Raw genomic sequence first — 16,406 nt, forward strand, 5'->3', positions numbered from 1 at the left:
GTGGGTTCTCTAACGCATGCAGCAGGGACATCACTAGGGACCTTCCTGGAGATGTGGAGTGCGACAGGCCTGAGTCAGGGTCGCTCCTAGTCACCGGCCTTTCCTGAATCTTGGTTTTCTTGTCTGTAAACTGCCACAGAGGGGTGAGCCCCGCGGAGAGATGCCAGGTGATTAGAAGACATTACCCTCCTGTCCCCACGTAGGCCTCCGAGGCCGTGGCCCTCAGCCTTGGAGCCTTTCCCTGGGCACCTGCTGGGAAGCAAACAGCACTCCCCTTGGACGCTAAGGCTCCACGCCCCGGGCCTTTCAGTGGGGAGTCTGCACTTGTGGCTGGAGGGCCAACCTTGTGACCAGGCCATGGTGATTCGGCGTACAAATGGGAGACGCCGGCATAGCCCTCTTGTGCCCTCCTGGGCTTCTCCTCTGTGGCACCCATCAAGCTTGTAATTACTTGGTTAGCGTGTGTCTGCCTCTCCGGGCTGCGTGCTCGCTCAATCTCAGCTGGCCTTGTTCGTGACTGGGTCTCCAGCACGGAGCAGCCTGCCTGGGGCATCGTAAATGTTTGTTGGGAAAACAAACACACGAGCCCGGCTGGCTGAATGAATGCACTGAGGCTGCTCGCAGCAGCTGGACCCGGCTTCCCTTGGAGGCCCTGGCGCTAACGCGGGCTCTGCAGCCGCCGCCGCCGGCTTGTGCGATCCTATGCAGGTCCTAGTGCTTCCTGGAAAACTGGGTTGATCGATGAGGAGGGATGGGGTCCTGGGTGGGGGTGGGGGATGCAGGGGAGTTAGAGAGGAAACGATGGAGAGGTAGGTGCTTGGCCAGCCGTGCCCTGGTGGCCTGTGTCATCATGTCACTGTGAGTGTGTGTGCATGTGTCGGTGGGGAGGTGTGGACGAGGAAGCTGAGGCACAGGAGGGCAGAGGCTTCCCTGATGCCCCTCTGAGTGGGGCCAGGCGGTCTCTACCTCCTTGTGCAGGCCCTGCCCTAAGCCGCTCCCTCTCTGACCTCACAGGGAGCCAGGTGGGCCAGGCACTGGGGAAGACAAGGACTTCTTGCAGACCCAGGGGTGAGCCATAGGGCAGGGTAGGGTGCGGGGGGCCTCTAAGGTGAGCCTGTTGGGCTCCATCTTGGGCCTGCAGGACCAGGGACCCCTGGGAAAGGAGCATTTGGGAGCTATCTTTGGCCGAGTCCCCTGGCCTCCGGCAAGGCTGATGGAGCCATCATCAGAGGCGTGGCGCTCATTCCTTCCCTTCCTCAAGCGGGAACCAGGCCCAGGGTTCTCAGTTGCAGGCAGCTCCCCGCGCTGAGCTGCACCGTGCGAGTGCGCGCGCTGCGCAGGCGACTCGGAGTTGACCCCGCGCTTTTGCCGGAGGGAGCCCTAGCCCAGACATCGTTGGGGGAGCCAGAGGGGCCGGAGTCGCGCCGCAAGCTGGCCCTAGACTATTTCGGGCTGGTAGTCATGACAGCAAGCAGCGATCTGGTGGATCTTGGGGCGCTCGCCCCCGCAGAGTCGGCGGCGGTAGCCCTCCCCGCGCTCAGGGAGCGGAGGTTAAGCGACTTGCCCCGGGTCTCAAGGCCCGCACCGGGAGGGCCGGGTCTCCGGCGCTGAGCTTGGCCTCTCCCCTTCCCCCAAGGCCGGGCTGCTCCCCGGAATGGATCTCAGCAGTGGCGGCAGCTGCGGCGGCGCCGGTTTCCATAGCAGCAGGGCCCTTCCCCCAACATGGTTCCCCCTCTTCCCTGGGCTCTGCGGCTGCTGGGGGCCGCGGGGGCGAGGATGCTGGGTTTTGGGGGGCCGCCTGGGTGCAGGCGGAGGAGTGTCTTGGGGCCCCCAGCCCTTGCAGGAGGAACCCTTTTGTTCGGTTGTCCATGTCAGCTCTGGGGTGAGAATTCTTCCATTGCGGGGTGGCGGGAGAGAGGAGAGAGCCGACAGGAAAACACCAGACATAGAGGGGAAGGGACAGAGCGGGGAGACCCAGCGCAAAAGCCCAGGCAGGAGGGGAAGGGGCCTCTGTTTGGCGGCAGACCACTTCTTTTCATATCTGCCACCCCCGGGGGGCGCGGGCTCTGTACAGGTGAGTATGTGGTGGACCAATGGGTGAGTCTCAAGACTCCCAAGAGCCAGCCTGTGTCCCCCCACCGCGGGAGGTGGGGGTCAGAGGCTGTGCAGGCTCCCTAGAGCCACTGAAGCGGGATCCTCAGGGTGAACCAGGAGCCTATAATTCGTGAGTGGCCCGGGAGAACGTTCCAGAGACGGACGGAGGAAGGCTGCCCGGTGCTCCACACACACAGCCAGGATTTAGGACCCAGAAGAGAGGGAGAAAGGGAGGAAAGTGACAGAGAAGCTTTTCAAAGCATGACAGATAAGCCTCAGAAGAGATGGCAGTGAGCAAGAGGGGGAAATAAAAGAGAAAGAGACGCGGGAGGCGGCCGCAGAGCGAGGAGAAGGGAGATCTGGTAGGATCAGAGCGAGTACTTATTGGCCGTGGATTGCCTGTCACTCCAAACACAGCCGTTCGCTTCATCCTCCGTGGGCCCGCTGGGAAAAGCCTGAGGGCCCCATTTTCCGGATGAGGAAACTGAGGCCTGGGGAGCTTGTGGCTGCGCTCAGCTTTGACCCCGGCTGGCCTGGTGCCGGAAGGGGTCACTGCTCTGACCGCCAGGCTGCTTCCCAAAGCTCATGGGCTTGGGTGAGTCTTGACTCCACCACTGACTACCCCTGTGATTCCGGGGAACCTTCTGTGCCTGTCTCCTCACCTCGTCTCGCCCCTCTGAGATGGCCCAGGAAGGGCAGGGACAACAGGTGCCAGCCGAGTGCTCTGGGACCGCTGTCAGGAAGCTCCCTCCCCCAAAGCCTGGGCGACGTGGAGAAGGACCTCTCAAAGGCACGGCTTCTTGGGACCTTGGCCCTGACCTGGAGCAGGGGATGAGGGGCAGCGCCCGATGAGCCCTGCTAGTCTCTGAGCCCAGCGCAAACTTCCCAGACAGCAGCACTGATGGCACGGGAACAGCAGCAGGACACGCACCCCACTGCCGCTGCTGCATGGCTCTGGTGGGCGCAGTCATGTCCATGGGATACCACGAGTAACCTCTGGGTACCGTGGCACTGCTACTTCCCTCTGAGGGACAGGCACGGGAGCCCTGGAAAGGCCCCCCTCGCCCTGCTGGGGAAAATGAATCCTCCCATTATACAGATGAGCAAACCAAGGCTCCAAGATGGAACACCACAGCCCCAGGCAGCACAGCTGGGAAACAGCACAGCCCGTACATGCACACACCTCTGCCTGTGCTCTGGTTGCTTGCGATAAGCATTTAGGGAGCCCCTGCTGTTTACCCGATATTGGTGACACATGTGAGCACGGTGGTTCCTTGTGTTCTGTCACAGGCTGGGGCAGCAGAAGAGGATGGTCCTTCCCATGTGGTATGACTGTGCCGTGGCGGCAGCTGACATTTACCCAATGTGCCAGGCGTGTTCCCACGGACGCACAGACTCCTTAGCCCGTGCCGTGGGCCTGGGGGCAGGTGTGAGCATAACCTGGGTAGGGATGAGCAGCCGCCCCTGGCCCAGCCCATCCTCACGGGTGAGCAGTCTGGGCTGGAGTGGGCATGGGGTGGGGCAGGAAATGAGCCCGCGCGTGGCCCTTGCTGATGGTGGGTTGACAGCGTGAGTCTCGTGTCTTCACTTTTACTATGCAGACCAACTCCGAGTGCTGACATCCATGATGCCCGTGAGCGTGCGACACTGCAGTTCACACGGCTGGGTCTTCAGAGATTAATTGATTGATTGATTGGGAAGACATAGTAACAGAGAGAGGGAGAGATGGAGACATCCTCCAAGTGCCTGCAACAGCCAGCTCTGGGCCAAGCCAAAGCTGGAACCCGGGAACTCCATTGTGGTCTCCCAAGCCCTTGGGCCATCTTCCACTGCCTTCCCAGGTACATTAGCAGGGAGCTGGGTCAGAAGTGCAGCAGCCGGGACGGGATCCAGCACTTACTTCCACGTGGGATGCTGGCATTTAACCTGCTGCACCACAACGTTGGCCCCACGACTGGGTCTTTGAGCTTCCGCTCACTACCTGGAGCTGGGTTTTTAATGGTCTGCTCTTATCGCCCCGTTATGGACGCTGACACTGAGGTGTGCAGATTGTAAGCAGGGAAGATTTGAACCTGCCATTCGGGTGCACCGAGCTTCTGGCCACAGAGGGATGAGGGCAGTTTGGTGTCTGAAGTGGCTTCCTGGACGAGGTGAGATCTAGACTGAGACCTGAAGGGCAAATACAGAAGCGAGGCGATGAGGGGCTGGCCAGGTGGGGCCCTGCGGGGCGGCGGGCGGGAGCAGCAGGGACTGTGGGCAGAGGCAGGCCGAGGCAGGCAGGGCCCTGAGCCGGCGGAGGAGCAGGTTGCAGACTCATCTTGTCACCCTGGTTACGCTCTGTTAGTAAAATCAAAGTGAGGTCACGCCCCCTCCTGCACACAGCACACTTCTGTGGCTCCCCGCTGCGTGCAGGGAGGACGCCAATGTCCTCGCCCTGGCCTGCAAGGCCCTGCCCCGGCTGACCTCTGGCTGCTCCTCCAACCTCGCCTCCAGCCTGCCTCCCCCCTTGCTCACTCAGCTCCAGCCACTTGTCCGTGGAAACCGCTGGGCATGCTGTGGGCCCCTGTGCCCACAAAGCTCTTCTCATACGTCTTCAGGCGCCCCGCCTTGCCAGTTACTTACGTCCCAGGTTTCGCTGATCCTCCTATTAACGTTGCACCCCCACCCCCACGCTCGGCCCCTCTCTTGATTGAGTCGTTCCTTTTCCCTGGCGCTTACTGCCATCCTGTCCGCCGTGTGCTGTGCCGGTTTCTTTGTTCATCGTCTGGCAGGCCCTAGGATAACGCCAGCTCCACAGAGGCTGGGGCTTGTCTGGTTGCTCCCTGCTGTGTCTCTACAAGCTACAACAGTGCCTGGCACACGACAGGAGCTCTCTAGGAGAAATTGTTGTGCAAATAAAGATAACACCAATGATCTCATGTCCCATCGTCTTCACTCTGCAGGTTGTTCTGTCTTGTCCAGTTTGGAAATCGAGGCTCTGAGAAGGCCAGGGGCCAACCCATGGTCACACACCTAAGAAGGGGGGGATAGCAGGTGCCTGGCCACCACTCAGGAAAGAAGGGCTTACTGCCCAGCTGTTGGAGTGTGGCCGGCACAGGGTCCCCAGGGGACTGCCTGATGGGGACAGCAACCTTGCCCAAGGTCATGGCCCCTCAGGAGGCAGCTCACATCCCAGTGACTGATCCATGCAGGGTCTAACGGCTCGTCCCCAGGCCGCTGACCACTGCTCCGGGCCCTGTTCTAGGTGCTGCTATAGGTAGAACTGTGTCTCACCTCCCACACCAAATGCTTATGTTGGTATCTTAACCCTGCAGAACCTCAGAATGTTGCTGTATTTGCAGATAGTGTCTTAAAGAGGTAATTAAACCAAAATGAGGTGGGGAGGGTGGGCTTTCAGCCAATCTGGCCGAGGTCCTTCTATGAAGAGGAGGCGAACAGAGTGTGCATACGCGGAGGGAAGACTGAGGACGGGGAGAGGAGAGGCCACCCACAAGCCAGGAGAGAGGCTGGGAAGCAGCCAGCCCTGCTGACATTGCTGTCTCAGGCTTGCAACCCCCAGAACTGGGAGAAAATGCTGTCTCGCCGCAGCCAGCCAGGACTTACTCCTGTAGCAAATTCCTGCAGATGCATCAGCCCATCCAAGTCTTGCAACATAAGCACCGCAGTCACCCCATTTTACAGGTGGCAAAGCAGGTTCAAAGAGAAGTGACTCATCCAAGGTTATGCAGTTCAGCTGTGTTCTGCCAGGCAGCCTGCTGCAAAAGATGGAGATTCCAGGAGCAAGAGTGAGCCGGCCACACTGGCCACGCGCCCCTGTGCTGGGCTGCGCTCTGTGATCCTGAGGCCTAAGGGCCCTGCATCGGCAGGATGACCAGCTGGGCTTCCGGGGTAGGGGGTAGAGGCCTTGCAGAGTGAGAGCAGTGTAGTCACGGGTGGTGAAACGGGGCAGAACGTGACGGCAGGAACCCTCAGGGCTCCTCGGGTGGGTGCTGAAGGTGGCCATCCGGGTGGAGCACAGGGTGCGGACTGGGCTGTGGAGGGAGAGGGGGAGGTGGGGAGCTGGTGCCAGGTCGGCACTGGGCCATGTTCATGGGAACGGACCCCATAAGAGTAGTTTTCAACTTTTTGGTCTCAGTACCCTTTTCCATTCGTAAGTGTTACTGAGGTTCCTGGGGAGCTTTTGTTTATGTTAGCTTGTGATTGATAGTTACTGTATTAAAACTTACTACAGAGGCATTTTAAAAACTAGTTGTAGTCAAAACAATGAGGCCATCTTCCCAACAACCCTCTAGTGTGATTGCAATTATTATTATTTTAAAAGAAAGTTTTAATTTGTTTTATTTATTGAAAGAGAGGAGAGAGATCTTCCATCAGCTGGTTCACTCCCCAGATGCTGGCAACACAATAACTGAGATTGGGCCAGGATGAAGCCAGGAGCCTGGAACTCAACCTGGGTCTCCTCTGTGGGTGGCAGGGACCCATGAACTTGAGCCATCCCTGACGCCTCCCAAGAGACACATTAGCAGGAAGGCGGAATCAGGAGTGGAGCTGAGACTCAAACCCAGGCATTCAGGTATGGACTGCGGGCATGCCACGTAGCGTCTTCACTTCTAGATCAAATGCCTGCTCCATCCCATTTTATAGATGAGAAAACTGAGGCTCAGATAAGGTAATTAGTCCAAAAAAAGTCATAGCTAATAAGTGCGTGGAGCCAGGACTTGAGCCTAGGCGTTCTGGCTCTCGAGGTCGAGCCATGAGCTGCTACATAGACTACCTGGACATGCTGTCCCCACCCTGTCCCCAGCTAGGCGCTGAGTTTGGGTTTCATCCTAGGAGTCTTGGGCTAGCTCCCTGGAGCCCATCTGCAGCCAGTCATCCTGGGTGCAAGGAGTTAAGCTTTCCTGACATGAGCTTGCAAACCATGAAAGGGATGCTGCACCCCAGAGGCACAGCAGACACCCACACCCACCTCCACACCCAGGCAGGGGTGAGAAGTCTGCTCTCACAGCCAAAGCCTTGGAAATGTTATTTCCTGAAGTGTTGCCTCACCCCTACCACAGCCTGAAGCCTCTGGGATGGGGCCTCCCTCTGAGAAGCAGCTGGTTTCCACCCTTCCTGCTGCAGAGAGCCAGGGACTAGCCAGGGACCAGCCAGGGACCAGCCTGTGACCAGTGAGGGGCCAGTGAGAATTTACCTCTGTGGAGAGTTGGGATAGGAGCAATCCTGGTTAAAACTGGAAAGTCCCCTCCCCCCACCCCGAGAGCCTCCCCAGCCCACACAGATCCTTGTTTTGCTCATTTGCATTATACTGACACCTGCAGAGGACCCCTGGCTGCAGCAGCAGGACCCTCTCTGAAGCCCGTGACAACGTTGTGCGTCTGGTCAGTTTGCAGATCCTTGCTTCATTCCTGGCTACACGAGGTGCCAGGGACACAGCACAGAGGAAGGGGACAGGATGAGACCCTGTCTCTCGGGGAACTTAGTGTCCGGCTGGAGAAGTCTTGATGAGGAGAGAGGCCATCGTGGCCAGAGTCGGAACAAGAGCTGCTAGGCGGGGGGGACTCCGTGAGTATTTGCATCCCAGCAGCCAGACTGCCTCCCTGGTTGCTCTCCAAGGCACTACCTGTTGTTCTCAGTGGTCAGGGCAGGATCCCTGCTGTAACAAACAAGCCCCACCTCTCAGCAGCATCCAAGGACAGTGTCCATTTCTCACTCACGTCACAGCTCGGCACGGGCCAAGCCCTCGGAGGCATTTGGGGAGTCCAGGCCCTTCCATCCAGGGTGTGCACATCTTGTGAGGGTGGGGCTGTTTTCTGGATCTTCTGCAGCCCCCAGCAGGGCATGGAGGACCACAGGGCAGGTTTGATGTGCAGGCCTGGCAGGGATTCATGGCCAACCCCCGTGGTCTGTGTGAGGATACAGGTAATGACCTCGGGGTGACAGAGAGAGTGACATCAGCACCCAGCTACATTCAGCGCAGGAGAGGTGATTTTCCCAAGGGATGGGGGTGCTGAGGAAGGGCTCGTGGGTTCTGGTGGCCACAAAGTCTAACCAGTAGACACCCGCTATGGCATATCCTTTCAACATCAATGGACAAAATCCCTACTCAACCACCTAAGAGAAAGGAAGCTATGTCTCAGTTCTGGTCTGGGAATGCAGCTTCAGGAATGGCTGGATCCAGGAACACCCAAGCTCTCCTTTGTGCCCTAGCTTAGAGGCTTGCTCTCAACATGTGCAGGGGAAGTGGCCACTGGCAAACTCACAGGGTCAGACTCACGCATTCTAGGCTCAGCGAGCTTGGCAGCAGAGTTATGGATATCTGTACACAGATACACAGAGATACGGACAGCTGCATCTTTCTTGTGTCTGTCATATATCCAGACGTCCCCGAACATCACTGTGGGCCAGCAGGGGACCCACGGCCATGCATGTATGGGTGGTCTTCATGAGACCCCCATGAAGCCCACAGCATGTAGGGGAGGAGCCATCTGCCCACAAAAGGGAATCGGGGGAACAGTGCCATCAAGTCCTGCACAGGGGACTTACCAGAACTTTCCAAGAGCACCGGGCTTCACAGCCCTGGACGCCGCAGAGGCTCAGAAACTCAAGGAGAGCAGGAGGCTGATGTCTTCATGAACAGCCTGTTCCTCGGTGCCCGAGGGGACCGCGCGACCTGAGGGTGACCACGCGTGGCTCTTCTCTCTCCTCCGCTAAGCTCGGAACTGGCAGGCGAGCAGGAGGGAATGAAACGCCAGCTCCTTGCAGAGTGAGATGTTCGGGGGGTGTGGCCTGGACATGCAGGCGAGTGGCGCTGCTGGCGCCGATGCCCGCAGTGGGCACAGGAGGATGGGAAAATGAAGATCTCTCCCCTCGGACTGGCAGAGCTCAACGCCTCCTGCACGCTCGCCGAGCCGGTGGTGGTGGACTGCGGCTTGGACGCCGCCCCCTCCCCCACCATGCACCCAACCCCTCTCCAACAGTGCACTGCTTGCTGGGGAGGCCCTGGGACGCACAAGCAAGTGTCCCCTCACTCGGGGAGCTCCCGTTCCCCTGGAAACACGACATCCACGAAGAGCAGGGAGTCAGAGAAACAGGCATGCTTGTTTTCCTTTTTCCAGAAATGACCATTCAAATAACACCATCCCCGGTGAACATTCTGAAAGGAAAAAGCCCAGGAAACGCTGTAAAAACGCAAGCCACCTGCAACTCTCCCAGCCAGGGCTGACTACTGCGACGTGTTGGTGTGGATCCCTCGGGCCTTTGCGAGTGTGTGTGTTTCAACAGAATTAGAATCGGGCTTTATGCATAATCTTTTTATCCGGCTTTCTTTAAGGTTCTATATAAAGCATTTCAACATGTCCATGCGGCTGGAGCAGCATGAGGGCAGGAACCGGCTCGGCTCCATGATTGCCACGTGCCCCAGACCCGGCGTGCGTGCCTCACAAAGGACAAACTGTATCCTTACTTTCTTTCTTTTTTTTTTTTTAAGATGATTTATTTATTTGAAAGACAGTTACAGAGAGAAAGAGAGACAGAGGGAGGGAGGGAGGGAGGAAGGGAGGAACGGAGGGAGGGAGGGAGGGAGGGAGGGAGGGAGGGAGGGAGGGAGGAAGGGAGAAACAGAGAGACAGATATCTTCCAACCTTTGGTTTAATCCCCAAATGTCAGCAGGACTTGGCCAGGCCAAAGCCAGGAGCCAGGAGCTTCAGCAGGGTCTCCCACATGGGTGCAGGAGCCCAAGCACTTGGACCATCTCCCACTGCCTTACCCAGCACATTCACAGGGAGCTGGATCAGAAGTGGAACAGCTGGATCTTGAACAGGTGCCCATATGGGATGCTGGTGTTGCAGGAGGTGGCTTAACCCACCATGCCACAATGCTAGCCCCAGGACAGATGGGTAAAAATGACAATACACAGGTGAGATTGACCAGGGGACTTCTGAGTGCCACCAGGCATCCTTTAACTACATCCTCACAACAAGCTGGGGCCACAGGCACTTCTGTGAACCCCATCTTACAGAAGGGAAGACTGAGGCCGAAAGGGGAAGTAGGTCCCTCGAGGTCACCGGTAGGCACGACATCCGGTGTGAGCACATCCTGTACCTGCACTTGACCGAGTCCACTTCTAGTGGGAGACTGGAGGGTTGCTGTACTTCTCTGAGACGGGGTGGGGAGTGGGGGGATGACTATTCATAGGAAAGAAGGGGTCGCCTACCCTGCGGGGAGTCCTGGGGGCTGCCCTGGAGCCTGCAGCCCGCCTTTGCTCAGACCCTATTGGGATGTTTTTTCTTAAGATTTTTAGTTATTTATTTGAAAGGCAGTGTGAGAGAGAGGGAGAGGAGAGGGATTAGAGAATCTATCTGCTCATTCTTTTCCCTCAAGGCCACAACAGCCAGGACTGGGCCAGGCTAAAACCAGGAGCTGAGAACTCCATAACGTCCCCCATGTGGGTGGCAGGGGCCCAAGCACTTGAGCCATCTTCCGCGGCTTCCCAGGTGCATGACCAGGAAGCTGGATCAGGAGTGAAGCAGCCGGGGCTCCTACTGGCTCTCATTTGAGATGCTGGTGGTGCAGGCTTCGGCTTAGCTTGCTGTGCTGCAACACTTGCCCCCCTTCCCCTCACTGGAATCTTTCACCAGCCTGGACCCATGGTGGCCCTGGTCTGTCCTCCCCCTGGGTGTGTAGCCAGCTGGGAGGCAAGTTCTGTGGTCCCACCCTCACACTGCCTTTTGGAATCCCGGTGGCCAGATGTTCTCCATTCCCACCTGGATAGAGGCCTTGGGTCTTCCTTTCCAACTGCAGGGCACCCAGGCCCTGGGCCCAGAGCCAGCACGTGAGCCCCTGCTGTGACTTCCTCCAGTCCCTGGAGCCTGCTCTCTCTCAGACCTGGGGGGGAGGGGGAGGGCGTTGGTGCCACCCGAGAGCAGCCGCCAATCGCTCTGCGTGGGCATCAGCATTCAGGTGTCCTGGCTTCCCCTCTGCAGCTCTGAGGCGTGCTCAACCCAGCTCCAGAGCCCCCGCAGGAGGGGACGAAACCCCTCTTGCCCATGCTGGTGGCTGGCTGGCTAATCCATACCTCCCCGGCTTCCTTCCCCTCCTTGTCCCACCCCTCATACCTCCCAGATAAATGTGGGTCCCGGCTCAGGGTCAGCTTCTCCCCTGCAGCCCCACCTAACTGGATCCCCTCTAGACCAGTCCCCGCCCCACTCCCCAGAGTCACCTGTTGAAGTATTCTGTCTGCTCCACCCCTCCGCTGGGTCGCCCTGGCTCCAAGCCAAAGTCCTCAGCAGAGTTCAAGGCTCTGCTTGTTTCTCCCCATCACCCTCTCCAGCATCCCCCTAGAGGCACAACTGTCATCCTGTGCCTGGACCAAGCTAATCTGCCTCTCGCCTCTGCCTTTGCACCTGCTGTTCCACCTGCCTGGTATGCCCTTCCCTGTCTTGGTCATGTGGAAAAATTTCTAGAATCCAGCAAGATGTATCTCAGAAGCCACCTCTTCCCTGAAGCCTACCCGGACCACCAGGGACTTTGACAGCCCTTCTGTATCATCTACCCCTTTAGCCAGGACTTACCTTATTTCATTCCCTGTGTGTTTATGTCTGTCTCCCCTACAAGGACCGTGAGCTCCTTGAAGGTAGGCTCAGTCCTCTTCTCTCTCACCACACTGCCCAGCACTGACCCTGGGACAAAGCAGGCCCCCGGTGAGCACAGATGCCCCTTGCTGTTCCAACTCTGCTGTCAACCCCAGACCCCGGGTCAGACCAAGATGACACAGCTTTGCTCCTGATTCTGGATCGATCATCCAGCATCTCGCTCCCTGACATGAGGAGTTCCGTGGGATTGGATGGCAACGGATCCGTGCCTGTGAATGAATGAATGAATGAATGACTTAATGAATGAGGGAGCTCAAAGCGAAAAATGTTCATCCACTCTGGGCACAGACCTGCGTGAAGTTGGTGCGAGGAGGGAACACGGAGATGCCAAGGCAGAGCCAAGAAAGTTGTTTTGCTTTGGAATACATTATTTTTGCAGGTTGCTATAGTTACCGCTGTGAAATTAAAAATTAAAACCTTGTGAAAGAGAGAGGGTTGACGGAGATGAGGCCGTTCCTTGACAGGCTGAGTTATTTATCTTTTCCCTATGCAACATCTGGTTATGTGCTTGCAGATTTATTTTTAATTCAGCGCTCTAAAAGGATTTCGCGGTGGTACGCGGTGCCCGGATGAACAGCCTGCGAGGGGAAGGTTAGTGGGTGGGATCTGGGGGCGACCGGTGACCCCCCGCTTGTCCCCTGGCCCTTGCCCCTGCTTCTCACACAAACTCTAGGAACTCGAGGGTGGCTCGGCTGCGTCAGGACCCCCTGCCAATCAAGCGGCAGCTGTAACCATGGTTTCCAGATGCACAGCCAGGATGGAAGCTGCTCTCTGGTTGCTGGGGTCTCTGCTAACAAGGACAGGCATCTCACTGGGGCCATGGGGAGGCCCCCAGTTCCTCCCTCTGCAGGGTGGCCTGGATGACCCTGAGTGTCTTCTGCGGCCTCCCTGAGCCCCACCCTCCAGCACCCAGGAAGGCCATGGCTGTGCTTTGGTGAAGACAGCATAGGCCAGAGAGATGCAGGACTGGGTGGAGCCCAGCCACTGCTGGCTGTGTGACCTTGGCAGATCACCTTCCCTCTCTGGTCCTGGCTCTCCCAGTTCTTCAGGGAGGAGGCATTGTCTCTGATGATCCCTGGGATCCTCTGCCAAGGAGCCTCAGGGGCTGCCAGGCACCCTGGGTGCTGATGTCCAGGCTTCCACACCATGACCTAAGGTGGCAGGTTGGGGTCATGGGGGGATAGCCCCATGAGCTCCCTTTCCTGGCCAGCGTTCTACCTGCCTCACGCTCCCTTCCACGTCCACAGGACTCCTTTTCAGCCCCACCTAGACCTCTGCTCCATGTCCCTCCTCAGCCAGGGCACCTGCTGACCCAGGAGGCCCCTCCCACTCCTCATGGAGGCCCTACCTTGCTCTTCTAGCTCCTCATTCCCCGGTGCTACACGGCGCAGCCCGCACCTGCTGTGTCACTTTCCATGGTTTCTGTTATCAGCAGTCAGCCAGCACCATCCTGGCTTGGGATCCTGCAGGCATATGGTCCAAAAGTCAATCGGTGAATGGCCCAGGATGCCATCGCAAGGCCTGTACCCCTCACCTCACCCCATCTCCCCGCACAGGTCTTGCACCGGCTCGCGTCGTCACAAGGAGAAAGGCGGGCACAGCACAGTTCGGTGCTTAGAGACAGGACCCATTCACAACACTTCAATACAGTCCATTGTTGCCATTGTCCTACTTATTAGGAGTTATTAATCTCTTACTGGGCCTAATTTACAAATAAAACTTAATCACACTTATGGATGTAAAAGAAAAAACGACGTATCTAGGGTTTCAAGTATCCACAGGGGACTCAGGGACGTGTCCCCCCTGGGGCAGGGGTTGCAGTGGAATATCTTCAGTCTGTCTGTCTGTCTGTCTGTCTCCCTGCCGGTGCTATGTCTTCCCCTTTAAGAGTCTGGGTCACAGCCATGTCGCCTGTGCCCAGGGCTGAGACTGGCATGCCTGGGACTTAACTGATGTTTGTCGGCTGAATGACTGAATGAGTGCGTGAATGAAGAAGGCATCTATGGGTCCCCGCTGTATGCCAGGCTTGGCCAGGCTGAGCTGGGATAGTTAGGGCCGAGGAGAACTGAACGAGACAGAAATCTCCCCGGCTAGGACGCATGAATGTCAAAGACAACTTGAAAGGAGGAAATAAATCGCTCGTAATGGCTGGGCAGCGGCAGGGAGGGCCGGGGGAGGTCTCACTGCATGGGTGACAGAAAATAATTGTGGGGGCCAGCACGGTGGTGCAGTGGGTTAAGCCGCCGCCTGCCAACTCAGCATCCCATATCAGAGCCCCGTTCAGGTCCTGGCTGCTCCACTTCCAATCCAGCTGGCGATGCCCCAAGAGCCTGGGCCCTTGCCACCCACATAGGAGACTCGGGAGAAGCTCCTGGCTCCTGGCTTCAGGCCTGTGCCAGTTGTTGTGGCCATTTGGGGGAATGAACCAGCAGATGGAAGATCTTTCTCTCTCTGTCGCTGTCACTCTGCCTTTCAAATAAATGCGTATTTTTAAAACTGGTTGTATGTGTAAAGCTTAAATTCTCTTATAATAACAAAGCCAATCACGGCGGCCATGCCTGAAGCAGGGATCCTGTGAGGGACACGGTAACTGGGGCATGCCGGCACTGCTCTTTACAGCAGCCGTTGCGACATCAGGGGTGTGTCTGATTCCACCACTGTGTCCCCAAGTGCCTGGCACATGTCAGGGGCCCAGCACTCGGGCACGGAATGAATGGCTCTCCCTCCAGTATCCAAGGGGTCTGATCAGAAAGGGCAAGCGGTACGTCCAAGGGCACACAGCTGGAGAGGGACACAGCCAAGGTTCAAGCCAGGTCCATCGGGCTCTGTCCCGGGGGACACAGGAGCCCCTGCCTGCTCTCCCCCTTCCCCTGCAGAGGGGACTTCCCACGACGCCTAACTCTGCGTTTGGCTCAAAGGCAGGAAGACCTTGGGCTGGCTGGACTGGAAAGCGGGCCGGGAGGCTCCCGGCACCGGCACTGTGAGCGCAGCCTGGCTCCCAGTGTCTTTGATGGCTGGCTCCTTGTCAGCCGCCCCTGTGCCTGACGGGGATGGCGTGGGAGGAGCAGGGAACATTTTGTGGGCAGACAGATTTCCAAACTTCTTGACAGGTCTGGACTCATTACCCAGGCTCCCCCATGGGTGAGCTCCAAAAAGCATGGCTGAAGCCCTGGGCTTGCGTGTTCAGCAGGGATGAATAATTAAAGAACCATCAGGCGCCAACAGCTTGGCGAGGGGGCTGTTGCAACACCGGCGACGCTGCGTCCCAGCCCGACTCCTCTTTGGGGGCAAGACTGTTCTTTCTGAGGGCTGTGTCCATGGCGCCCAGAGTGACAAATGCCCCTGGCGGAGGGACAGCCCAAGGGACTTGGGTTCAAGTCCTTGTTGCCTTCTGAACACAGCTGAGTGATCTCGGAGACCTTTCTCCATAGATCCCCCTTTAAAAAGATTATTTACTTGTTTACATTTTATTTGAGAGAGAGAGAGAGATCTTCCATCCTTAAGTGCCTGTAACAGCCGGGGCTAGGTCAGGCTAGAGCCAGGAGACAGGAATTCCATCCGGGTATCCCCTGTGGGCAGCAGGGACCCAAGCATGTAAGCCGTCACAGCTGCCTGCAGACCACCCAGAACCAGTGTGGCTCTCACTGGTGTCACTGGGGACCCAGGCTCTGCTTGCATTTGTCTATGCCATCTTTAGCATGTAGCTCTTTGTCCTCATTTGTGGTGTTTCATGGTTACAAAATGACTGCCAGGTTTCAGGCATCGCATCGCTATTCCATGCAGGAAGCTGGAACAGAAGTGGGGCAGCCTGGACTGGAACCCAGAGACTCCTCTATGGGACGCTGACACCCCAGGCAGCAGCTTAGTCACTGCATGGAATGCCCCGCCCCGTTTTGTGCCTGAGTTTCCTTCTGAAAGTAGGCTAACGGCTGATTGGGCGAAGTTAGGCTGTATAAACTGTGAAGTGCCTTGTCCAGGGGCGGGGTGGGGTCAGCAGGAAGCTGTCTGCTCCCTTGTCTGTTGTTTGCTTCCCCCCTCACCCCCAGGTTGGGACTGCGCTCACCTGTGAGCTTCTGGAACTCGGCTTTCCCTCAATAAATGCCTGTTCTGCATGCACAGGAATCATGGGTAACTGCGGGTCAAATCCCAGTCTGCGGGATGCTCAGGAGCCTGTGTTTATTTTTTTTTAAATATTTATTTTATTTATTTGAAAGAGAATTACAGGGAGAGGTAGAGACAGAGAGAGATCTTCCATCAGCTGGTTCCCTCCCCAGATGGCCGCAACTGCCGGAGCTGTGCTGTTCCAAAGCCAGGAGCCAGGAGTTTCTGCCGGGTTTCCCACACGGGTGCAGGGGCCCAAGGACTCGGGCCATCCTCTACTGCTATCCCAGGCCACAGCAGAGAGCTGGATCAGAAGTGGAGCAGCCGGGACTAGAACTGGCACCCATATGGGATGCCGGCGCTTCAGGCTGGGGCTTTAACCCACTGTGCCACAGTGCCGGCCCCACCTGTGGTTTTCATGGCAGATTCTCAGGGGTTGGTCTCGGGGCTGCTGACTGCCGGGTCCAAGGGTATCGCACAGGGGCCTGTTCCGAGCCCGGCTCCACGTAAAGAGCTAAAGCACTTGGGGAGAGGCAGGAAGGAAAAGCCTGGCTTCTG

At 57.6% G+C, this 16,406-nt stretch overlaps 1 protein-coding gene across 1 annotated transcript in view; it reads left to right on the plus strand.

Annotated features, from left to right (window-relative positions):
- The first annotated feature begins 801 nt into the window (after positions 1–801).
- Positions 802–16,406, plus strand: part of LOC133768153 (uncharacterized) — a 94,869-nt gene continuing 79,264 nt past the window's right edge. Inside the window, exons 1-5 of the mRNA XM_062202528.1 lie at positions 802–809; positions 1,015–1,068; positions 1,293–1,521; positions 8,928–9,073; positions 9,428–9,508. Of these exons, the coding sequence (XP_062058512.1) occupies positions 802–809; positions 1,015–1,068; positions 1,293–1,521; positions 8,928–9,073; positions 9,428–9,508 (518 nt within the window). The remainder of the gene's footprint in view (positions 810–1,014; positions 1,069–1,292; positions 1,522–8,927; positions 9,074–9,427; positions 9,509–16,406) is intronic.

This window comes from Lepus europaeus, chromosome 10, assembly GCF_033115175.1.
Source record: "Lepus europaeus isolate LE1 chromosome 10, mLepTim1.pri, whole genome shotgun sequence".
NCBI classification, from domain to species: domain Eukaryota; kingdom Metazoa; phylum Chordata; class Mammalia; order Lagomorpha; family Leporidae; genus Lepus; species Lepus europaeus.